At 39.7% G+C, this 26,274-nt stretch overlaps 1 protein-coding gene across 4 annotated transcripts in view; it reads left to right on the top strand.

Moving 5' to 3' along the window:
* The window catches only part of BIRC6 (baculoviral IAP repeat containing 6), a 169,003-nt gene that overhangs the window by 77,308 nt on the left and 65,421 nt on the right, over positions 1 to 26,274 (top strand). For all 4 annotated transcript variants that reach the window (XM_063124258.1, XM_063124259.1, XM_063124260.1 and 1 more), the window contains 14 exons: positions 48 to 327; positions 1,879 to 2,135; positions 2,590 to 2,698; positions 4,456 to 4,677; positions 7,227 to 8,007; positions 9,571 to 9,714; positions 11,738 to 11,867; positions 13,308 to 13,439; positions 13,929 to 14,096; positions 14,932 to 15,105; positions 15,931 to 16,127; positions 18,996 to 19,296; positions 22,999 to 23,216; positions 25,366 to 25,530. In XM_063124258.1, the coding sequence (XP_062980328.1) occupies positions 48 to 327; positions 1,879 to 2,135; positions 2,590 to 2,698; positions 4,456 to 4,677; positions 7,227 to 8,007; positions 9,571 to 9,714; positions 11,738 to 11,867; positions 13,308 to 13,439; positions 13,929 to 14,096; positions 14,932 to 15,105; positions 15,931 to 16,127; positions 18,996 to 19,296; positions 22,999 to 23,216; positions 25,366 to 25,530 (3,278 nt within the window). The remainder of the gene's footprint in view (positions 1 to 47; positions 328 to 1,878; positions 2,136 to 2,589; positions 2,699 to 4,455; positions 4,678 to 7,226; positions 8,008 to 9,570; positions 9,715 to 11,737; positions 11,868 to 13,307; positions 13,440 to 13,928; positions 14,097 to 14,931; positions 15,106 to 15,930; positions 16,128 to 18,995; positions 19,297 to 22,998; positions 23,217 to 25,365; positions 25,531 to 26,274) is intronic.

Here is a 26,274-nt window from a genome sequence, read left to right as displayed (position 1 = left end):
AAGTTGTAACCCCGATCTTAGATGTGCATGTGTTTGTGTCTTTACAGCGTGCCCTTCATCAGTATCTGTTGAAATAAGTGCAGATGGGGTGAACATGTTACCTTTATCTACGCCTGTTATCACAAGTGGTCTTACCTACATAAAAATACAACTTGTAAAAGCTGAAGTTGCCTCAGCTGTTTGTCTTCGCCTTCACCGCCCACGAGATGCTAGCACATTAGGTCTCTCTCAGATTAAATTGCTGGGGCTCACTGCCTTTGGTAACACCTCATCTGCAACAGTCAACAACCCATTCCTTCCTTCTGAAGACCAGGTATCCAAAACAAGGTATGTATTGTCAATAGAATAACAAGAAGAGTGGATAACCTGACGTTTAGGCTGTTACATACCCACATAGCTTACCTTCTGGAGACTGCATGCCAGCAGTGGCTGGAATCAAAATAAAAGTGGACTGCCACCCCCGCCCCCACACCACTTTTGGAAGCATTCCCTCGATTGCAGTACAGCAATTAGGCTTGGAGGAAAGCCTCCCATTGGATGTGGGGATGATAATTGTGTAGATCACAGTGGAAAGACTGGGCTTGAACAGTTGGCTTTTTAGAAAAGTATAATAGCTGGGCCAGATGGCCAGAGCCAAGGAAAAAAGACCATGTGCTGGAACGGAAGGGTCCTTGGGCTGGATTTGGCCTGCAGGCCAGCAGTTCCCCACCCATGTTCCTAACCTTCATAGATGCTTGCAGAGCTGTGCATAGATTTTTTTTTACCTTAGAACCCGTCTTGTTGGCTCAGATAGACATCACAGCTCACCTTGTACTCAAGAGTCACCTTGACTCATTTTCTGAAGCCTTTTAAGTCCTCAGCAGACTATAGTGGGGAAATCAACAAATGTCTGTAACTTTTAAAATTTTTGGAGACCTTGGTGAAATTTTCAAGCTTAGTAGTCTTTTTTTGAAGGCTACATTTCAGACAAATAGGTACAGGGGGGTTTATGATAAGCATCTTTGTAAAGTTTGGTTTTTCTTTTAAAAAAATAATAATTTGCACTTCTTCATGGTAATTCTCATGAACCTAATGCATGACAGGAATGGGTAACTGCTGGAGGTTCCGAGGGCCGTTTTGCCCCGCAGGCCACACTGGGAGAGGGGAAATAAAAAATAAAAAAAAGAAATCCCTTGTTTGCCATCAAAATTTAGCAGCAAACCACTCCATAACTCCCAGTAGTTTAAAACAGACAAATGTAGTTCGTTAGCAAGCATAATTTGTCAATTTTAGCATTCTGTAACCACTATGGAGTTCTTGTTTCTTTCATTTCCGGGGGGTGCGGGGGCACATGTTTCCCACCTCTTTCATGTAGAAAAGCCCAGCTTCAGTTTTTGGGGGGACCTTGGGCAGGCTTACACCTGTGGGTTCCCTCAGCACTGATCAGCACTCACTACCACTAGAGCCCTCTGGCGGAACGGCTGCTGTAGACCCCAGCCTCATAAAATCCCCTGGTTTATTACCTTTTCAGGAAAAAAGCATGGTTAGCATAAATCTTTGCCAATTGGCAGAGGTGTCACAGAGCACCAATACAGGATCCATAATGATATCAGATCCTGTCATATATACAGTAAAGCAGACAGAATGTGAATGTCAGACCGAAGCATTTTATCCCACATTTTTCTTTAAAAAAGCTATCATTATTCTCATTACTTATAAGAACTTGATAGATTTGGGATAACAGCCCTTTCATTTTTCCTCTTCTGGTTCCTATTAACATACGCCTGTTTTCCAGGACCCCTGTTCTCCGATCTTGTGTTATGATGCTTCTCAACTGTTTGTGCTGAAGTTGGGATGGAATCTGTTCTTCCACTTTAATTTCTCTTCTTTCTTTTCCAGCATTGGATGGCTAAGGTTGTTGCACCATTGCCTCACTCACATTAGTGATTTAGAAGGAATGATGGCTAGTGCTGCAGCACCCACTGCCAACCTGCTGCAGACATGTGCTGCTCTACTGATGTCTCCATACTGTGGCATGCATTCTCCAAACATTGAGGCTGTGCTTGTCAAAATTGGACTTCAGTCCACCAAGATAGGCCTAAAACTAATAGACATCCTTTTAAGAAACTGTTCTGCATCTGGGAGTGATCCTACAGGTAAAAGAGTGTGGCTTACTTTATTTCCAGTTTTAATGATCATGTGACTTGAAGAGGCTTAGCCTTGCTGTGCTCGAAGAAATCAATTGTTTTTGTACTGTTTTTATGTTTTTGATGGTTTTTAAATTGTGTATACTTTTAATGTTTACCATTTTTAATTGTTGTAAACCGCCCAGAGAGCTTCGGCTGTGGGGCGGTATATAAATGTAAATAAATAAATAAATACCATATCAGAAAAATAACATGAATTTAGAAATAAGTATATTTTAACATCTCCATTTTGTAAGATGATTGTCAGTTAATATTTCCAACCTTTCTTTGAAACAATTAAGATTGACATTTTTTTAAAGGTCAGGGTTTTTCTTCTTCAGGCCATTAAAAACCAGTTAAAAGCCAATGTGATATATATTGCTCAACATGCATCATTAATAAATCTTTTCTTTTATGTGGGAAGATTTGAACAGTCCCTTGCTTTTTGGAAGATTAAATGGCCTATCATCTGACTCCACAATTGATATTCTCTATCAACTTGGGACCACTCAGGATCCTGGAACAAAAGATAGGTAAACAGTTTGCTTTCTTAACACACGCACACGCAAACACGTATTCACAAATGTAGGGTGCATGGATTTCAGTTTACAGTTCATTCTGCAGTGCTGCCACAAGTACATCTTTGTATAAAACAGTTTGTTTGCTACAAGAAAATTATGCCTTTACTGTTTCCCACCTAGCCCTCGAAATATATCAGCATCTTATTTGCAAGACCGAACAATCCCCAAATACAGAAGGCCTTTCTCAAGTGCACAATTAAATGTACTTCCCAGAGTGTTACTTGAGGGTGGTCTTAAGAGAATTCTGCTGGGGAAATCATTCATGTCCATGATTTCCCAGCAGATGTATTGTTTTGCTCCTTTGGTAGAGATTTGTGGAAAGAGTTCACTACCCCATTATTAGTATCGCTCTCAGGGCGCTCTTCTAATTTGTATCCTTCCCTCTTCCAGATGGAGATAAATGGGTGCTTAATGGTGTTTTATATTTGATGTGTTTTCTGGTCGGTGTACATTTTACAATTTTTAGTTTAATAATTTTATCTGTTCCCAAACTTTTGTGCAGCTTCCACCCCCTCCCCGCACCCACTCTTAAAAGTTTGAAATGCCTAAAGCTTAGTTACTGTCAGCAAGAGCTTTAATCTACAAGACGCTGGTGGTATTTGTATTTTTGGCTCAACCCTTTTGCCTTTGGCCCTGCCCACCACTGAAATGCAGCCCCCCCCCCCCCCCCCCCGAGCGTTTCTCCGAAATTGAATTCAGCCCTCAGGCTGAAAGAGGTTCCCTGACATTCTGTAGAGCGTCATGAGAGGGCAAATCACTGAAAGTGGAGTGTGGCCAACAAACAGAAGCCAAATTGGCTTTTAGGTATGTGTAATACTGAAAAGGCTTTTGTCATACGCAAGCAGTTCCTGGAGTCCTTTTCTCCTTGCACAGTCTTCCTATAGAGTTGGAAGAATTTGAAATGATCGTGTAAGACAAACACATTGATTTAGACTTTCTAGATCATTGATTTATTATGTTTCCATATTGCCCAATAGCCAAAGCACTTTGGGCGGTTAACTCCCCCCCCCCTTAAAGCCATTGACAGACCATTCACAGTTAATTTGCAGAAAGTTTTGAGATCAGAGCTCTCTGTCTATCTTTTGGGCTGCCAGCAAGAGCCAGGGCAGGAGGAAGACAGAGGTGAAAATGTTTCCCGTTCCTCCTCTTCTTATATTTTCCATGATGAGCCTCTCCTCCACCCCACCTACCCACCATCCTGCCTTCTCCTCTCCCTAAGCTCTTTTGAAATTGGTCTTCCCACCTCAGAAGAGCATTGGCTGTGAGGGGATGGGAGAAAAATCTGATCTCTAATTCCCCTTCCCAAGATTGTAGTAATGTCTACAGCCTCAGATGGAGAATCTGCTGTATGCTTTCCCAGGGACCATAGGATGGCTCTAGATGGCACATGTACTTAAAAAACACACAACAAACATCTAAGCTAATTGTTTTCAATTATCAAGTCTGGTAATCAGACAAAATATTGAATTGCCTGTGTCTGATTTACTTTGGCATTAGTGTCATGAAGTTGGCTTTAATAAAATGAATACATGAACACTGGATGCTGTGGGTTAAATCTGTTTAGAACTGTTTGGAGTGGGTTATTTTTAGCTTATGTGTTGGTTTGAAATTTTGTTCTTTTGTCTACAGTCCAGTTCATGGTCTCTTCAGTTCATAACACAATATTCCTTGTTTTTACTTTGATTTTTTAATGTGTATCTACCTTCTAGAATTCAAGCCCTGTTGAAGTGGGTCAGCGATTCAGCAAGAATAGCTGCTATGAAAAAAAGTGGTCGAATTAACTACATCTGTCCAAATAGCTCCACAAGAGAGTATGGTCTTCTGATGCCATCTCCTTCCCATTTGCACTGTGTAGCAGCAATTTTATGGCACAGCTATGAATTGCTTGTAGAATATGACTTGCCAGCGTTGCTGAACAGAGAGCTCTTTGAGTAAGTAGTTTAAGCAAGCGTTTGTACCAGATGTAGCTTTCGCAAATTATATTTCCTTCTAAGACCTTTAAGCTTTGAAGTTAGTTATACTAAATAGTAACAGGCTGCAGATTCATTTTTCCATTTGTAGTTTAATGAACTACTAATATCTGTGTTGGTTGGAAGTAAACACCTAACATGATAGTTTTTTAAAAATGAATTTCCTAAAGGAAGTCAGATTATTGATTAGACCATTTAGCCTTGAGTCTTTCTATGTGACATTTTAAATGACCTTGAAAGGTCATTTAAAACCAAGTTCATAATACATGCACACGTGCAAACCAAAATGACTGTCAGTTTCTAATTTTTTTATTTATTTTTTTTATTTATTTAAGTATTTTTATGCCGCCATTCAGCCAAAAAAGGCTCTCATGGCGGCTTACAAAAGTATTTCTTGACAGTCCCTGCCCACAGGCTTACAATCTAAAAGACATGACACAAAAGGAAAGGGGATTGGGAGGGAGGAGGAGGAGGGGGAAAAGGAAAGCAAATTCAGGCACTACAATCTTAGTTGGAAAGTTCTGCAGTTACAGGGGACAGCAGGAGGGAGGGGCTCTCAGCTGGAGCTGGACCCAGGCACGGTGGAGAGGTGCCTGGCTGCTGCTTCCTCCCTCACTGGTGGCCTCTGCAGTGACAGTTGGTAGCAGGAGGGAGGGGGCTCTCAGCTGGAGCTGGACCCAGGCACGGTGGAGAGGTGCCTGGCTGCTGCTTCCTCCCTCATGGTGGCCTCTGCAGAGACAGTTGGTAGCAGGAGGGAGGGGGCTCTCAGCTGGAGCTGGACCCAGGCACGGTGGAGAGGTGCCTGGCTGCTGCTTCCTCCCTCATGGTGGCCTCTGCAGTGACAGTTGGTAGCAGGAGGGAGGGGGCTCTCAGCTGGAGCTGGACCCAGGCACGGTGGAGAAATGCCTGGCTGCTGCTTCCTCCCTCACTGGTGGCCTCTGTAGAGACAGTTGGTAGCAGGAGGGAGGGGGCTCTCAGCTGGAGCTGGACCCAGGCACGGTGGAGAGGTGCCTGGCTGCTGCTTCCTCCCTCACTGGTGGCCTCTGCAGAGACTCTCACACACAAATCTGGAGCTCCTCTCACATGCCTTTTACCATGTGATACAAATTTGATACTTGTTAAGCAATGACTATTTCATAAAATTGGCCCTGGAATGCCTCCATTTTACACAGAGCGAAGAATCACTTTAGCCGTAGACAATGCATAATTTTTCAAGATGCTGTGAATGTTTTTGGAGCTATAGTTTCCATTGGCAGGGATGCTCAAGGCACTGATTCTTTTAGTGACAAAGGCCCATGGATTGTAAATCTTTTAACAGGTAGAATCCATCACTCCTTTGATTTTGTTACATAAAAGAGTATAGAAAATTCATATTTAGATTGTATTTTATATTATGCTTTTATACTGGTTGTTTTATATTTTGAATGGTTTTTGTGGTTTTGATTTTTGTAAACCGCCCAAAGAGCTTCAGCTATTGGGCGGTATAAAAATGCAATAAATAAATAATAATGTAATGTTTATAATTTAACATAGACTCCAGTTTAAACAAGATGTTGCATGCTTAAAATGGTATAGCTTTTTAAATACTTTATAGAAATATTTCACATTTTTCTTTTAGATTTTTGTCACTCTTGAAACTTAAATTAGGCGACCTAGATTTTTTCTCTCTCTAAGCAATGCTTATGCATTGAAGCAAATCTTGGGTTAATAAACTCATGATTCACCAGTGTCACAAGTAAACTGGGTCATAGTCTGCCAGGATGTACATAATATAAATTTGTTTGCGCTTTTCTACTGTATATAATACCCTGACTATATATGTAATCTATATTCTAACTACTTGCAATTCCGAAGGGTCTCCCCAAAGCCAGGCAGAGAGAGGGATTTGTAGCGGTGTTAGTGTTCTTTCTCCATCTTTTTGTTTTATGGGTATCTTTCCTTTGCAGTTAATTGTTCCAACTCTTTCCCCTCCCAACCGAGGATAAAAGAGGGAGAGGATGAGATAGACGAGGGATGACAAGGCAGTCAGCAACTTTTATTCCTTCCGGTTTTATTATTTCTTTTACCTGACTGTAGAGAAGCCTTCAGAATTAGTGGGTGTCTGTGTTACATGTGACTACTTTTCATGTGAGAAGGTGTTAATATGAAGCCAGGTTCTTTATGTGTCTAGTTGTACAACAGAGAGATCAACTACTCTTAAATTTGAGTAGGTCAAAAAGATATTAATTTTGCAGGATAGTGAGAGTTATAGCTAAAACCTCCCCCCTCCACCTGACTTTACCATATATGAGCACTTGTGAGTGGTTTTTGTTGTTGTTGTTCTTCCACTATAATCAGAAGCCAGTGAAATTGTTTGATATGGGCCCCGTGACCTATCTAATGACACATTTACACACTCTGCTTCTTTTGTCTGCCTTATTAAATAGAGCAATTGAACAACATGTTTATGTTTTTGATTAACTAGGAGAAATGAGCATGTAGCATATTCTAATTACTTTTTTCCTCTTTAGGTCTCTCTTTAATTGGTCCATGTCTCTTCCCTGCAATATGGTTTTGAAGAAAGCTGTTGACAGTCTGCTTTGTTCAATGTGCCACATTCACCCAAATTATTTTTCCTTACTCATGGGTTGGATGGGTATTACTCCTCCCCCTGTACAGTTGCAACACAGACTGTCTATGACAGATGACAGCAAAAAGCAGGACCTTAGTTCATCTTTAACAGATGACTCTAAAAATGCACAAGCACCTCTTGCACTAACAGAGTCTCACCTGGCCACCCTTGCTGCCTCATCACAGTCTCCTGAAGCTATTAAACAGCTGTTGGACTCAGGTTTGCCCTCTCTTCTTGTAAGAAGCCTTGCGAGTTTTTGCTTTAACCATACCTCTGCCTATGACTTCTATGCTCAGTCAACAGACAATTCCCAGGACAGGTTCAGAAGACACCATGTTCCACAGCACTTTAATAAAATGCCCATCACAGCAGACTTAGTTGCTCCTGTTCTCAGGTTCTTGACGGATGTCGGGAACAGCAACCTTATGAAGGACTGGTTGGGTGGCTCTGAAGTCAACCCTCTGTGGACAGCACTTTTATTTCTCCTCTGCCATTCTGGTGCTACTTCTGGAGGACATGGTATGGCAACACAACAGAATAGTGCCAGGCCCACTTTACTTTCTTCAGCTTCAGGAACAGGATTGACCACTCAGCAAAGGACTGCAATTGAAAACGCCACAGTTGCATTCTTCTTGCAGTGCATCTCTTGCCATCCTAATAACCAGAGACTGATGGCTCAGGTAATAAATCAGTTCACCTATTGAGTTGTTGATATCGATTACCATGTCTGTTTAGCTGGATTTGAAGGTCTGGCTGAGAGCTTGTGGACTGGAGTCTTTCTTGAAGTGTCTAGATCTGCTTTTCTGGTGCCTACGATGAAATCAAAGCTAAGAAATAATGTCACAAAGTAACTTGGATATGCTAAGCTTCTTATGCCAGTGCAAACAGTACAACTGTAAATGGCAACTATAACATCTGAAAATCATTAATAATATGGGTTTCCCCATTTGCACAGGGATTCCATGCTAATGGCAAGCAACAGTGTCTGGTACTGTTATTGAGACTGTCTTCTCATGAGCCCATATTCTGTTAAAGATCACGGGGAAACGCTTGGTTGGTTAGGTTGGTGGGGGATCTGGCACAAGAGTCTTTTCTGTGGTGGCTTCTCCATCTGGAATAATTTCACTTCAGCCTGCTGACATTGAGCAAAAGATGTAAGACGTTCCTAATCATACAAGTCGTATAAGGAATTTAAATATTTAGTCTTCATTCTAATTTAAGTGCATTTTATAATATTTTATTTGTATCTGTGTGTGTGTGTGTGTGTGTGTGTGTGTGTGTGTGTGTGTAAGCTGCTGAGAAATTAATGTAGTAGGGTAAAAATGCCTAAATGAACAGTTAACATTTGTATTGCCTGTTAACCAGATGGCTTTCAAGCTCCACATGACAATTTTACTAGTTGGCCACTCTCTGTAAGTGGTAAAAAGTGGGTCCCTCGTCTTCTCTGTTTGCTGTTCACCTCGCAGTGAAGGGGGAAGTGGGCTGGAGAGAAAGTGTGCAGAGTTGGAGTCACCTTCAGTGTTATCCCTTTGTACACGCTCACTTTTTGCAAGGCAGCCAGCTTTATTGGAGGTAGAGTGTAGCTCACTCTGATTTTGTCCTGACTGGTGGTGATGTGGTAAACCCGGTTGGCTGCCCATATGAATTGGAGTGCATTATGTGGGGCTCTTTGGTGCACTCCAATGATATACTCAAGTGTTCCCTTCCACCAACCCTAGAGTGAAGTAGTGACTTGTTGTGGGCTTTGGAGGAAGCAGATATAACCCCTGGGCTGCTAACTGCTAAACCCTGGTTATGTTTACACAAATGAACATTAAATAGATGCTTGGTTTTTGCAACTTTTTGCTGGCCCATACATTTCACTCGACCACTGAGCCTAATTTCAAGACATAACCTGCTGCCGTTGAAACCCTGTGAGCTTTAAGACAAATAGAAGGCAGAGCTTTAATTGTTACCACAATTAATGGCTTCTGTCCAACATCACATGAGTAGACTTCCCCTTCCATTTCACTCTCCTGGAATCCTCCCTCCCTATACAAATTTTCTCTAGAGAACTTCCCCCAACCTCCGAAGCAGATTTGAGGAGGGTACAGAGTGCTGTAGAAGGGAAGGATGAATCTGTTCCATCACCAGTGTCCTTGTACAGGTGGATCAACAAAGTTGGATACAGTTCATTAACTATGTTTAGGTGTAGTTGTCATACTTTAGAAAACATTTGAAATTTTTCTCCATTCCTTTTTTAGGTTCTCTGTGAACTCTTTCACTCTTCTCCTCAAAGAAGCAATCTCCCAACTTCTGGAAATATTTCAGGATTTATTAGAAGGCTTTTTTTGCAGTTGATGTTAGAGGATGAAAAAGTGACAATGTTCCTTCAGTCACCTTGTCCAGTAAGTTGACTCCCCCCACCCCCATAATCTGCTCCTAGGGTTATTAAAATCTGTTTAACTAGATATTTGATTCTGGTTCAGGATTTGATATTATTTCCAACCTAGTAGGAGCTGGTATCTAATTATATGCATTGTTTTCTAGCCCCAGTGATGTAGATGTAGTGGTGTACTATATAGAAACTCTTTCTAAAACTACTGCAGTACAATAGTAGGCTGATGTTGACTCTAATGAATAAAAAAAATAACCCCGAGGGGATTGCTTTCTTCGCTTTTACTTTGCTGTATTGCACGTGTGTGTGTGCTTTTTCTGTTGTGGTAAGAAATGCCATGCAGTATTTTTTAATGGAAGATTTATTTACTTCTTTTAAAGTTAATTTAGGAATTAACTTTAAAGGAAGTTAATTCCTCTTCAAGCATTCCTCTGTGTGTATTCAAGCACTCATAAAGAATGATCCAGAGGTGTAGAGGATGGGGGAGGGAACCTCTGGCCTGAAGAGGCTCCTTTGATTCCTCCAGGGGGTGGAATCCAAGCCTTGCCCCATGGAGAAAAATCCCCAGATCAGGGATAGCAGTGGGGATGAGTGTAACAGGGTACCCAGCAGGAATGGGTGCCCCTCCCAGTCCATTCTCACAGAGTGCACCTTCTGAAGCCTGGGGCTTGGAGCAGTCTCTCTTCCCAGTTCAGACAGAGTCTGTTTCCACACTGTGCAAAGCCAGGAACTCGGATGGTGCAGGGAGGAGCATCCACTTCCTTTCTCCATGCTGTGAAAGGCACAGAACTCAGCATGGAGAAAGGTAAAATGGATGGGGTGGTGCTCTGATTGTGGTCCTCACTAACATCTTAAGGTTCCAAAGAGAGGAGGGTGGCGATTCAACATCACACGAGCAATTTAATCCCCCACTTAAAACCGATTTGAAATTCTGGAGCCTGCGAAGGATTGCACTCACAAAGACCTTTGGTTTCCTAGCTCCTCATGAACCTTACATTCTAATTCCTCCTTAAGATTATGCTGTTCCACAATTACTAATACAGAATGTGAACAGAGAATGTGTTATCAAAGGTGCCAATAAAAAAAAATGATTAAACCTAACGTGTTTCAGAATGAAGAGCTCAGTTGTGAGGGGTAATCTTACAATCCCAAATTCTTGGTAGTATCTTTTCAGTATAAAGAATTGGAATTAGTTTTGTTTCTGAGATTCTTGCCTATTTTCCCTATAATACTGCAATAAAAATGTTTTGGGTTTTTTTGTAATTGCCAGCAAAAAACTTTATTTTAGGATTGTCCTAATTGACTTGAACTGGTTGTCATTCAGCTCTCTTATTTTTAGACTAGTGAAGATTTCGGGGCAGTATCCAACAATGTCATTCTGCAAACTCAAACAGTGTAGCACAACTCCGTTGAATGTTTCTGTTGCTCAAGCAGTTGCCCATTACACAAATATAGTTTTATTTAGATTCTTCTCTTGTGCATAGTTCAGAACTTAGTTTGTGGTAGCACAATGTCATTTGCTGTAATAGAATGACACAGTTGGATACTGCCCCTCTAAATTATGTAGTACATAGGATTAGACTCCCACAGCCTACCTGGGAGGGGAACCTCTGGCCTGTAGGCCTAATCCAGCCTGCAGCTCCCCCTTGGATTCCTCCATGGAGGAATCCCCTCCAAACCCCACCCCCTGGAGGAATCCCCACTGTTATCTCCAATTCGATTTCTTGTGGCTACTCTGGCTGAGTCCATTTGTACAGCGCACACTGCCCAAAGGCGCTGTGTGAAGCCGAGGTTTCAGCTGGCCCTGGGAGGAGCAGCTGTTCCTCCCAGCATCAGCCGGGCTCTTATCTCTCTGCTGAAAGGGGCATAGAGAAAGGCAAGGAGGCGATGGAAGGCCTGCTGTGGAGCAATTTGGCCTCCCCACTTAAAACTTGTTCCCCACCCCTGACCGAGAGCTTATTTATAGAATTTTGAAACTATTATGACACTTCAGTTCTAAATGCTTGAAATAATTTATATTCCCTAACTTCTAGCTGTACAAAGGTAGAATTAATGCTACCAGCCATGTAATTCAGCATCCAATGTATGGGGCAGGACACAAATTCCGCACTCTTCTCTTACCAGTCTCAACAACGTTGGCAGAGGTTCTTGATCGTGTGTCAGGCAAGTTACATATTCTTTACTTTTTTAAAACTGGCTTTTTTGTTATAGAAAGTTTAGGCCTAGATTCCAATCACACCAGTGATACCAGTTTTTTTATACCTATGACAGAAACTTTCATTAATGGATTTTTACTGAGGCAAATCTGTTTAAGATCGACGCTGATACTCACTTCTAAATATTGGATAGTATGTTTTTTAGAAAGTCAAAATGGTTAAATTAAAATTCTGCAGTTTTGTGTATGTTGAGTTTAGGATGTGTGCGAAATGGAATTTTCATTACTGTTTTACACACTATTCACAATGTGGAACTGGCTTGAACAACAGCTCCAGGATGTCTTCCCATGCCATTGCTGTAGCATGCTTTATCTGAATCCTGTAAGTGCTATGCAGGTATACCACTTAGTTATGGTTTGTTTTTATTAACCATAGTTGAAACATTATATCTGAACACCAAAAGATGTTTAAGGATTCGCTACAAATCAAGATATGAAACCTGGATTAGAAATCGGTTTCTAAAGCATATATCTGCACTGATTGCACTATAACCGTAAAGCAGTTTCCTCATCTCTACTTATTTATTTATTTATTTATTACATTTTTATGCCGCCCAATAGCTGAAGCTCTTCAAACTAGCATGGTGGAGAGGGCACTATGCAGATGCTGTTTAGTGAGCATATATAGATAGGCCTTGAATATTCAGTTTGTTTATGTCCAATTAAAAAAAAACCATTAAGTACCTTTCAGATATAAAATATTCCATGTTCTAATGCAGAAGAAAACAAGTTTGTACGAATGATGGAAAGTAGGCCTGTAGTACCTTACTTCAGTACCAATGACGCATAACTAGTTGTCTTAACTTTTTATGAAGCCCTAGAAAGTGCTTAAAAGATCCACATTTCAAAAGATGGCAGAAGGAGAGATTAAGGTCTGATGCGTACATTACTGGTAGCAACATGAAAGCCGCTGTAGTGAGTCTCCCCACATGCCATTTGTGTCAACAGTCAGAGAGGGTTGGGTTGACAAAGGCATGTGCAGTCTCCATGTCACCCAAAATGCCTCTACAGTCTGTACAGATCAGTCTCTATAGATTCCACCAGCCTATCTTGGGGGCCCTCCCCCCGCTTATGCATGTGGCCAGCCTGCTTGACATTCATACATTCCATAAGGGCCTATAAACATGGATTCCAAATCATGTAGGCAGTATACATGCCCATGAGTATTGAGCTCTACCCACACAGGCTGCAATGCAAACACGGTTCAGTATGTGGATGTGAGGCTGAGACAGGGCATACAGGCACAAGACTGATGAATAAATTAGATGGCATGAAAAGTTTGAAACTATCAAACTAGAAGCAACAAAAATACTTTTGAGGGGCTGGGCATTCAAATAATGATGGTTTTATTCAACATTATTTTATATAAAATAATTTTTGTTTTTCAGATACCCCGAGTATAACTGCAAAATTAATTAGTGAACAAAAAGAAGACAAGGAAAAAAAGAACTATGAAGAAAAAGAAAAAGTTAAAGCAGAAAATGGGTTTCAGGACAATTACAGTGTTGTTGTTGCCTCTGGTATGTGTGTGTGCTTATCTTTGGTATAAAGCACATTTGTTTGGTATGGTATGAGGAGAATATGACCATCATAGCTCAGTTAAAAAAGCTAAGTTAGTCCTCGATGTGTTTAAAGTTATTTAAAAAAAAATATGTCTGCAGTCTGAGCACCTTCTGCTCATTGACCAGCACGATGGAATATAGGAGTGTGCAGGACGGTGCAGTAAAGATGATAGTATGTGTTTAAAAAGTGGACCTGATAGGAATGGGGCTTTTTAAAGTTTCTAAATTTATGCATCAGCAACAATCTGTGCAACCTTCACACATCAGCAATCTCTGGCCCAGGTAGAATTTCCCTGGCATGCAAATACTGCATTCATAGCGGCTGTCAAATGTGTCAAAAGCACTTTAAACATGATACTGTGTCACATAGAATGATTACTTGGTATTTATTTGAGTAGCCTTTGTTATTACAAATTCATTTAGACTATTGCTTCATTTCTATTATAGGTTTGAAATCTCAATCAAAAAGGGCTGTATCTTCTACACCTCCTCGCCCACCATCAAGGCGAGGAAGAGTGATAGCAGATAAAGTAGGCAGCTCCTCCACGGGAGGTGACACTTCCAGCAAAACTATTAGTGTTCCTGTTTTTCACCTGTACCATAAACTCCTACCAGGTAACGTTCAAGGTTTTCTGCTAAAACATGTTTGTCTTGTATCTTGATGTGCATAAAGTGCTGGATGATATACCCACTTCCCTAGGTTCTACTGTGGAGTGAATCAGCTGTTTGCTAATTATACTGAAATCATATTTTCAAGGACCTATTTTCCTACAAACCAGCAATATAAATGCCTGTGGCCGCCATGGCTGAGTTCATGAGACTGTGTTGAATTTTGTGGGTTTGACAGCTTAGAGATGAATGATGATTTGTGTATCACATTTACTTAAGTAAGTGATATTGTATCATTTAAATATTTATTCAATCTAATGAAGTGGGTAGTATGCAATACTGCTCATGCACTAATGGGATGTACCGCTAGCACAATGGGAAGCTAGCAGTTTCTGAAGCAGTCTAAAATGAGTGAAAATACTCATTTCTGGAAGAGCTGAGCTGAGCTCAGAGAAGGGAGCTCTGTTGACCAGTCCCATTCTGGAAACAAGCATTTCTGGGGTTACTTCTACAACCACAAATTCCCTGCTATGCAAGTGGTGGGTCCCACGAGCACAACAGAACTGGCGGAGGGTGAACCGCAGCATTGAATATTGCCCAATGTGTCTAGTTTTGTAACACAAATGTTTTCCAAATTATATGAAAATCTGAAGGAGGCATCCCAAGGACTTGAGCAAATTATAAGAAGTGGATATGTGAAAACGTAAAAGGATGAAGGCTCGTTAAAGCAACCCACAGTTTGCATTAACCCTAGCTGATCATTGAAGCCATAATTTGTGCTACCAAATGTACAGATAACTCTTGCTTTAGAGCTGCTTGTAACCTACTTAGTGTTCTTTAGGTCAGCCACTACCACCTGAGATGACACTTGCCCAGCTTCTGACTCTGCTGTATGACCGCAAACTCCCTCAAGGATACCGATCCATAGATTTGGCGGTTAAGCTTGGCTCCAAAGTGATCTCAGACCCAAGCCTTTCAAAAACAGATTCATTTAAGCGCCTCCATACTGAAAAAGGTATACATTTAATTGTCTATTTTTACTGTGTTTGTCTTTAACTGTTTCTTGTTCTTTGACCTGGTTAAGGTTTTCAAATGTTGACTCTACATAACTGTGGTAATATACTTGATTTATCTTTTGAAAATTTCACAACTAATTGCACTCATTCAGCATTCCTGTTTCCAATAATATTACAACACACGTGCTATCATTTCAACTCATTAATATTTGAGGCATTTACTGATAAGTGCACTATCTAAAAAACAAAGGGGGGGGTTCAACGAAGGATGCAGCTGTAGTGTGAAGCCGTGTTTTCACTTAGTTCATTTTCAGTATTTTAGTATTATAGAAAGATTTTTTTTAAATTGCTTTCTGAACAATTTCAGCTCTCAGGGTGAGTAGTTGGTATTTAAGAAGTGAACTTTTTAACCACAGATTGTTTGCATTTTCTTCCCTTGCTCAGAAAAAAATAGGCTCAATTTAATGGATGAGGAATACACACATTTGTTTCAAGATTCTTGTCCTGAATCAAAAGCTCATTTACATGGGCAAGGAATTCCAGAATCACCCATATTCTTTGCTCACTGTTTCTGTTAGTGACAAGCTATTCTCTGTATTTAGCCCACCTCTGCAGAGAGAGATAACTATGCTGTTTGCCCGAAAAAAAGTGAACCACGCCTTCCCTCTACTTTTTTTTAACACGTGAGCTCTTTATTTCAGATCGCTGCATGCTGTGTTTGAACTGAGTTGGTTATTCCAGGCTAACTGTCTATGTAAGGACATTTTATTAATAATACCATTTCACTGAACAATTTGACTTTCTATTTGTCTGTGCATATATAGAGCATGCAGATATATTGGGGCCTTGTACTGAAGATGAAGCAGTCACGCCAGGTGAGGAGTGCATGGATACAGTACTGGATGAATCCTTTCTTGAAGTGTGCCCCATTCAATCTCCGTTACAAGTTTTTGCTGGAATGGGTGGGTTGGCCCTCATCGCAGAAAGACTTCCTATGCTTTATCCAGACGTAATTCAACAAGTAAGTCCAAACATGTGTATAGCTGACTTAATTATAGATTGCATGTTTTGAAATGAGTGGAACAAATGTTTTTAGTTCTGGCTGGATTGTACCCAGTGTTATGCATTTTTATAAAGTTTGATATCTTTCCATAGTTTTTAAAAATGCAATGAGACTATATTTTGCCTTTGAGATATAAACTGCATATTAAGTATTCTTCAAAATTTCTTGTTTAAAAAGCATGCTTTATTTCTAGCTCAGAAATACATCACTTCGAAATATTTTGAATTAAGCAGTATATAAATGTAAATAACATTAATATGCTAGAACCCAGGGTCATCCCATGAAGCTGGTTCGTGGGAGATTTGGGACAAATAAAAGGAGGTACTTCTTCACACAGCACATAGTCAAACTATGGAATTCGCTACCACAAGTTGTAGTGATGGCCACCAATTTTGAGGGCTTTAAGAGGGGGTTAGACAAATTCCTGGAGAAGAGGGCTATCATTGGCTACTAGTTCTGATGGCTATGTGCTACCTCAAATATCTGAAGCAGAATGCCTATGTACACCACTTGCTGTGGAACATGGGCAGGAGGGTGCTGTTGAACTTGTGTCCTGCTTGCGTGTTCTCAATCAACAGCTGGTTGCCCCCTGTGTGAACAGAGTGCTGGACTAGATGAATACTTAGTCTGATCCAGCATAGCTGCCTTTATGTTATAATTAATTAATTAAAATTCTTTGAATGTCCAAAGAATTGATGCTTAGCATTTAAAATTGGCTCCGGAGCTGTTGTTATCCAGAATAACAATTCTTCTTGTAGAATTGCTTGCTGTTTTTAGTTCTCATGCATGCACACAGCATTTGTGTTTCCAGCACCCTTTGTATCCCTTCCACCTCCTATATACACAAATGTGTATTTTAGAATTAAAGGGAAATTAATCATTACTGTTGGACAACATAACAATTCAGACATCAGACTTGGGGACTGGTTTTCCAAGGATAACTGATCATGCTGACAAGCCTTCACAGATAGTTTACAGATACCTTACAAAAGAAGAAAATTTTAAAAGCACAGTGCTCAGAGGGATTTGGGAGATCTTTAAAATTGGGATGTCATACATATCAGTAATTCTGTAAAATGGGAATTGTAATGTACAGGGTTGCTGTTATTGAAAATGCTGTCTGGAATACTTCACCACTCTCCAGTAAGATGTCATGCTGTGTGTGCATTTGACTGCATGACAAAATCGTTTATTAAAATAGTGAACCTCGACCTGCTCTTCTTTCCATGGCAGTAGAGTACTCAAAAATATCAGGAAGAAATGCTCCTCGAAAGCAATAGGAACCTTAAATAATTAGTACGTGTTCCTTACCAGTCTCGGCAGGGTGGGGAGCACATGTGCTTCTAGATGCTATAGAGGGTAGAAAGTTGATTTCTTTGGTATTGCAGGTGGGACAAGGGAATGGAAGGCATAATGTAGCTCCTGGTAAGGAATACCATTTGAAAAAGGTAGCATGAGCTACTGTCCTGCTTCAGCAATTCTTTGGATTTTAGAGAAAGGTGCATTCAGACATATGCCAGTAACATAGCAGGAGACAGAAGCACAAAAGGGCTTTAGATGTCCCCGACTAGTCGGGTGTCATTTTCTCATGGAACAGTCAGTAGTCTCCTTTCTATTCTGTCATTGTGTTCCTAATTTCAAAGCCTGTTCCCCCTTATTCTCCATTTTTATAGTTTGTCCCTGCTATTAGAATGCAGGGGCCTAAGAAATGATGGGAAAGATCCAGTGGTGTCTGGATGGTAGTAGAAATGAATACTTGTGCAATAACAGACTTGCTAGTACAACGGGGCTCCCAGGAAGCATTGGATATAGTTGGATCCTTCCCTATGAGAGGGAGGATCCATGGCTCAGAGTGCATGCTTTGCATGCAGAAGATCCCAGCTTCAATCCCCGGCGTCTCTAGGTAGGGCTGAAAAAGACTGAAGCCTTGGAGAGCCACTTGCAAACATTACTGAGCTAGGTGAGCCAGTGGTCTAACATGGTGAAAGACAGCTTCACATGATCCATGTAACAGACAAGACAGAATGAAAAAAAACTGGATCCCTATATGTGTGCACTGTTGGTTAGGCATATACCTGTAGCTAGGTTCACATACTAGTAAATTCAGCTTGCATTATGCAAGTATAGATAATATATCTTTAACCACTTAGAATTGGTTGGGTGTCCATTTGAATGTGGGGCTGGGGGTTTGCAAGTTGTCCCTGAGCATTCTCCCAACTTTTGAATTTCATGACACACTCCACTGTAAAAAAGAAAAAAGGCTGGGAATCCTTTCTTTCTACTTGTCATGGTGCCATGCTCCAGATTCTAGGTGAAGGCTTAAAAATCTCCCAAGACTGTCATTAATAAAATACAAATGTAAGGCAGTTTAGACTATCTAACAACTCTCAAGTATGTTTCAATAGAAATAGACAAAATTTTGAAAGAGGGTGTATTTTTTTATTCCACAGATGAAGTGATGGTATAGAAATCAGATTGACAAATTAAATTTGTCTTACAAGTCTATCACTGGAAATAATTATTGGAAAATCCTTATTGACTGTATACTTCCTTCCTGTGATAAGTAGAAAATCATAAGAGTTGTTAATTTCATTTGTTATTGAATATGTAGCAAGCTTTGTCATAATCTGCACAAGACTAAAATATTCATTTGGATAGAGGTTGAGAAATCACTGTTAGCATTTTTTCATCCTTGTTATCTCATTAAACAGAATATTGTAAATGAATCAGTCTAGGAACTATTTAGTGATGATATTTGCAACAAATAGTACACTTTGAGTGGCTGCCTCAGAGGACAGTATTAAGCATCTTCTTTTCTTTCTGAAGGTGAGTGCTCCAGTGGTTACATCCACCACCCAGGAAAAGCAGAAGGACAGTGATCAGTTTGAATGGGTTACCATTGAACAATCGGGAGAACTGGTTTATGAAGCCCCAGAAACAATTGCTGCAGAACCACCACCTATCAAATCAACAGTACAGACTATGTCTCCCATACCTGCTCATTCTTTGGCTGCTTTTGGATTATTTCTTCGCCTCCCAGGCTATGCTGAGGTGCTACTTAAAGAGAGGAAACATGCCCAGTGTCTGCTTAGATTGGTGCTGGGAGTTACAGATGATGGTGAAGGAAGTATGTATTATAACTACTAAGTATATTTGGGGCCTATTGCTAAACATTTCTCTTAAGTGTACAAGTTTACAAGTATTTGAAATGAGATAAAACTGGCTTTTGCAATGCTCTGGATCTCTTCTGGCTTTGGAACCAAAGTATATGAAAGTCAAAACTGGTCCTTAAGGACAGATCTTTTGATTCTTCGTTCATTCCATAGCATAAAAATTGTTCAGAACGAATAAAATTAATTTTAAAAATTTTCTAAAAAAAATAATAATTGAATATTGATTGTTTCCAGGGCTTCCAATGGAATCTTGACTAAGAGCAATAGCTGTTCAACTCAATTTCACTGGTTTTGAGGAAGTCACTGTCCTTTTGTGTTAAATAAACTAAACCTTGATGGCTTTGTAAATCTACACATTGGCCTAGTTCATCATCTGAGGGTTATTTCTACTCTTGTCTAGATCCGTCCAAGCTTAGACAGGCTGTCATAACAAATAAGAAAGGGCAAAATAATCTTAACTGGCACCTTGATTTTCTGCTTTTGCTTCCCTGTCCTCAGGTTTGTGTTGCAGCATTTCTTACCTTATGCACAGGGTGGGAGACAATGTGAGCCAAGGTTACTGGAAAGTTTCTGTGTGTATATATTGCCTCCAATTGGTGTGCAAAAGCATACTTGATTATAATCAAAACATTTCCCCACTTCTTGACCACTGTCATTCTGCTTATTGCTAACTTTCTTTCATAGAGTATGAGAATGTTGATGCTCAGCATAACTCCAAACACTCTCGGAATAACTTCTGCATTTTAATTATCAGTAGAAAGGAGTGCTTTTCTATCTTACTGATTGGCCTGATTTATGAATGTGGGTCTGTAAGGACGATGGAGCAGTATTTTATTTCCTAGCAATATTGTCTGCATTTCCGTGAGTTAGCTATGCATATTCTGACATGTTTGAGGTTTGTTTTTTATTACATTGAAAATAGAGCAGAAATCACTGGGTTTATCAAATGGAACATTTAACCTTTCTTTATAGGGTCGCAGAATTTGATTTATTGACATTATCCATTTTATATGAACATTTCAAATACTTTCCTAAGGATATTTTAACTGTTTTCATTTACTTCATTTTCATCAACACATTCAAGAATGTCAAAACCAGAAATGTGATAGATTAATTAATGTAAGAGTTGGCGGACATTTCCACTAAAAAGTGCATAAGGCAGCTTACAAGATATGAAACCAATTAAAGCAACAATAAAAAGCAGCAATACAAAACTGATGGCAACTAAAAGGAGAGACACCACCATATAAAACACATTAACTAACAAACCAGTGAGATTAAAATTAGCAACCAAGTAAACCAAAAACTTGGACAAAAAGAAAGATGTTTGCATAGAAGTGAAAGGTCATCCGAGTCTAGGCACAGCTAAAGGCCTTGTCCCATATCTCAGCCAACACAGTTCAAATGTTGATCAGAACCAGAGAAGAATCTGTAGAAGATCTTAATTGGATTATGGCAGAAGATATCCCAGTCCCAAATCCTGTAGGGATTTAAAGGTTATAACCAGAAATGTTAATTGGGATAGGAAACCGGCTGGAAACCAAAGTCACTGTATTAATAAAGGAGTAATATGCTCCCAATACCAAGCCCCAGTCAACAACCTGGCAGCAACATTGTAGAGTAAATGAAGTTTCTGCCTGCTTTCAAAGAAAGTTTCAGATACAGCACATTGCAGTACACCATCTATTTGTGATTAAATAAAGCATGTGTTGCCATAGCCAAATCTGCAGACTTTAGGAACAGGCATTGCTGATTTATCAGCCTGAGTTAGACAAGGCACTCTTGGCCATGGCTTTCACCTGGACAATCTAGTTTTCAAGTAGTGTGGCTTCAGTTGTACAGATAAATAAATTATCATCCAAATTCAAATGGTGTAAAAAATAATAACAGACCCAGTGCAGCTATGTTTCCCAATCTCTTAATTGTAGTAAAGAAACTACTAGAGCCTGGGGTTCACATGTTGCTCAAATTCCCACATTCCTTTCTTTTCCAGTGTTGTGTTAAGTCTAGAAAGAAGTTGATGCTAACCATTGTTTCAACTAGAGTTAACAAACTAGCTTTAAGTCTTGCTTTCAAAATCTGGTTTTAAACTAAGTTGAATGATAACCTTAAAGCAGGTGTAATACTTCAATACACCTTGGTTAATGCTGAGAAGGGAAGTAAGTGGGATATTCACATGGAAGAAATGGAATATGTGAGCCTGCAGCATGTTCTATAGCTCTTAACTATAGCTAATAGATGGGGATTTTTAAAAAATCTGTGCTACAGCATAGTGGGAAAATAGTTTGAAGCAAACTTTGAATCAGATTAAGTTTTTAGTGTTCTAAAATTTAAGCTCTTACATCCATATAATCTCCATCCCTGGGCTTGAACATCATGTACCCAGACATTATTATAGACGCATTTGAATAATCAAATCTCTGCTTAGTAAAATGAGATAAGTATGAACTTCATATACCCACATGCAGCTGCTTTACACTGGGCCTGTTCAGAAGACACCTTAAACCCTGCTGGTTAAGGGTTTTGGTTAAGCAGCAGGGTTTAAGGTGTTGTGTGTAATGCGTTTTGCTAAACCCTGGTCACTTTCTAACCCCAGTCGGACTGTCTGTTGCAGGGTTAGCGTCACTGTGGCTTAAAGTGTTGTGTGCAACAGCACTGCTTGTGGTTAATGCTAACCCCAGGGAACCACAGTTTCGCTAGCCACAGTCCCTGAAGTGTCATCTGATCAGGCCAACCCTCTTCACATGAGCAGCAAACAGCCCAGGGTGCCACAGTTAGCCATGGCTTTCTGTTATGTCTGAATCAGGTAACTATGGTTAACGGTTTATAAGTGTGTTTTAAAGTTGGCTTCCAGATTCTGGCTTGGATTTAAGCCACTAACCATAGTTCCCTGTTTGTATATAATCAGAAGCTATTATTAATGGTGATTTCTTGGCTTCTTTCCCCTCTTGTATGAAGGCAGAAGCAAAGCATCTGAATTTGTGTGTGTGCTTGAAAGAGCAGTTTATTAAACAGAGATTTGATTGTCTGAACGTAGCCATGTTGGTGTTCAGAGCCAATGGTAATTATCTTGAAAGACACATTGAATAAATCTTGTTTATTCTTTATGTTTTTACTGGAAAATGTGACTTCAATTGCGTTTGTAAAATGTAGGTTTAGAAAGAAATTCGCTCTTTAACTTTTCACAGAATGAATAGAAATCTGGAAGGGATCTATCCAACCATTTATAGTGATGCACAAAAACTTCTCTAAGTGTTTACTATATATCTAGATGATAATCTTGTGCAGAGAGAGCAACACTTAGTCATACCGTGGTGCATGAAGGACAAGGAATACAGTTACTAAATACAGAAGAGCCAAGCCTTGTTATTTACCAAATAGCAAATACTTAATTTAGTGTGGCTAATTAATAAGCTTCTTCTCCCTGTTGTGTCAATTTTAATAAGATTAATATAGTGTTCTGGATGCAGTTCATAATGGAAGTATGATCACATATTCTTTTTCTGCCCACTTCTACAGTTCGTGCAGTCAATCTTAATTGTTTAGAAATCTATAATAAACAGAAGTAATATTTTTGCAGCCTGATAAATACCTGAATGCAGTCTTACTCATCTGTTGTGGCATAACTATTTGACACTTATTTTCTTCCCATCTAGGTCATATTCTACAGTCTCCTTCAGCTAATGTGCTTCCAACACTTCCATTTCATGTGCTGCGCAGCTTGTTCAGCACCACACCTTTGACTACTGATGATGGAGTACTACTTAGGCGGATGGCACTGGAAATTGGGGCAATACATCTCATCCTTGCCTGTCTGTCTGCTCTTAGCCACCATGCTCCAAGGGTTCCCAATTCTAGTCCCAACCAATCAGAGGTCAGTTTAGCTTCAGAATAATTAGCTCAGAAATATTGTCTTGGAAATATATAAACGTATTTTTTAACAAGTCTATTTATTTTTTCAATTTCTGCCCTGCACTTCCACCAAAGATATGGTGCTAAAGATGGCTAACAGAGGAACTTTAGAAACAAATAGATTAAAAACATGCTTAAAAGCAATCATATATTAAAAACTGACTTAAACACACCTCTCTTTTCCTCCACCATAACAATTCCAATATTACATTTTTTTAAACTACTATAGTGGTCAAATGCTTACTTTCATAGAGATACATAACACTAAGGTTACGATATAACCAAAAAGTGCTTTATATTGGGATTTTAATGTGTCTGCCTTAATTTAAACCCATACGCACTCTTATGGATTTAACTCTCATAGGTCTTCACTGAAACATAAGCATCTCCGTTTTCTAATGTACTAAGTCATGTAAGGTTACCTCTATGGACTTCAAAGCATTGCCCATTATTTAAAATAACACTTGTTTTGTTTAATGGCCCAGAAGAGTCACACAGCATAGAAAAGATGATACAGCAATCACTTCCCACTGTAGTGTTCCCACTAGAGGATTATTTTACCAAATGAAGCTGTCAACAGGAAGCATTCTCAGCAGGTTCTTTGAACCTTATCGCAGCTCTCGTCGTATCCCTTGCCACTATCTACAATGTCTGAGTCATTGACCATGTCCTGAATTGTCTATCCCAAATTCCTTAAATCTCTCTAATGAAGATTCTTTGTCCAGTCGAGAGAGAGAAAGAAATCTGTGTGGCTGCAGTTTTTGTAGGTGAAGCTTGTTTAGGTACTGTGTGTTTTGTAGCAAGCTCAGTGGCCTGGAACTTGTTGACCAGATGCCAGCTTTGGCTGTGCTCCTAAAAAACCTGCAATAAGTCCAAAGAAGTTTGTTCCAATGCAACATCCAGACTTTGATGGCCTATGAATACATAGCGGTACGGTTCAGACATCAGGCACCCTATCCTTCAGACTGTGGTTTGGAGAGTCTGTCAGAAACATGCTAAAGACTCATAACTAAGCAGACTATGATCGGGTTTTCACAAGATGTCAGCCACTCTAGACCGAAAATGTTCTCCACATCAAAGGCCAGGGCTTTAATATTGCATCCTGAGTTCTAGAAACCAGATGGCCTTTTTAGTATTGTGTCTTGAAGAATAACAATGGTATTTCAATTGTGTAATCTACTTTGTCAGAAACCCAAGCACCTCTGCTTTCAGTGTTTAAAAATACGGGGTGAAATCCAACTCTGTCCATCTGCTAGTCAATCAATCACAGTTGGTAGAATGGATCCCCCCTCCCCGCAACATGCCCCCAAAATCTGCTTCGGAGGGTTCTGACTATCTTAAACATTGGAGGGGTGGAGTAGGAGATGAAAAGAAGGGGAGTTCCTGTTTTGTGAGCAGATGTCTACTTGTGTGACACTGGATAGAACCTTCATGTTTTCTTCATCACTGTAGTCCCTTCAGGCACCTGGATAGTTTTAGGGAAGAATTTTGCATCCTTCAGCTTTTGTTTTTCTCTCTACCTGCATGCCTTCTCCTCCCCCCCCCTCCAGTTAAAATATAGGAAACATCAATTTCTTTAAGAATCACAATACTTTAAGAATAAATTCAATTTCTTATTCAGAAAATTAGATGTGGAAGGCTTCCTGCAAAGTAAATGTGTGCAAATCTACATATTGCAGCCATAGAAACAATTGTCAGTGATGAAGAACTCTCTACTCAAGCTTGCATCCTTGTTTATGCTAAGCAGAGCTTGACCTGAATAAGAAAGGAGATCCTATTTTTGCCCATGTTGGCAATCATTTTTAACAATTTAATATTAAACTAATAGTAGAGTCAAACAGATCTCTGATATTGAAATGTTACACTTCTATTACGCACAGTGCTTATCTTGTTAACACAGGTAAGTCTCATCCTACACTCAGGGTAGTGAGGATGAAAGTCACTTGCCATGATCACCTAGAGTAGCTCTTGCAACACTTGGTTCACTGCTTAACATCCATGATCCAAGAAGCAGAATAACGAACGTATTTAATAGGATGTTTTTCTAGGTCTTCCTGAATGTGGCATCTAAACAATCCCGAACAGTAGGTGATTTATTTTCTTTTTACTAGCCACAGGCGTCAAGCACACATAACAGTGCATCAACAGAAGAACAGCAGCTTTACTGGGCCAAAGGCACTGGATTTGGAACTGGTTCTACTGCTTCTGGATGGGATGTTGAACAAGCTTTAACTAAACAAAGACTGGAAGAAGAGCATGTTACTTGCCTCTTGCAGGTACTGGGGAACAACAGCACAATAGTTGTACAGATTGACAAAATTATATCATTACGTGTAACTTATGTTTGAGTTTAAGTGTATTGGGTATTTATGTATTTCTTCAGTGCATTTTCCCACTTGTATGTTTAAAACACCTAGCTGGAATTCAGAGATCTCTCTGGCCTTGCAACAGAGTATCATTCTTCTTCTTCTCAGACAGAAGCTCTCTGTGGTGTATGATGAGCCATTTTTAAAACTTGGAAGTTTGAAAAATAGTTTGATGCAGTACATGGGCCTATGGGGCAGGAGGATTAAATTTCCAACTTTTGAGAAATCAGCTGCTCTTCATTTTCAGTCTCTTCACTGGGCGTTTCATAAAATATCTTAAATTGCTTTGAGGGAGATGGCTAACCATTTCTCCATAGCTTTCCTGTTGATGAAAGAAAATCAACTATGGTAGTGTGTCGTCTGAACAGGGCCGGAGTATGTGAGGTATTTGATAAAGAAAATAATTTTAAAAAACACGTTTCCATTTCTATACACGCAGGCAAAAGATTTAAATTTAAAACAAAATTTTAAGTAGTCGTCTTCATTTCCAAAAGATCGTTTAATGATTGATTCTTAAAGTTTAAGAATCAATCATTTTGGAAATGAAGACGACTACTTGAAAATTTTGTTTTAAATTTAAATCTTTTGTCTGCGTGTATAGAAATGGAAACATGGTGGTTTTTTTGTGTGTGTTTTTTGTTATTTTCTTTATCA

This window comes from Elgaria multicarinata, chromosome 4 (assembly GCF_023053635.1).
Source record: "Elgaria multicarinata webbii isolate HBS135686 ecotype San Diego chromosome 4, rElgMul1.1.pri, whole genome shotgun sequence".
In the NCBI taxonomy this organism is placed as follows: domain Eukaryota; kingdom Metazoa; phylum Chordata; class Lepidosauria; order Squamata; family Anguidae; genus Elgaria; species Elgaria multicarinata.
This window is presented reverse-complemented; position numbering and strand designations above follow the sequence as displayed.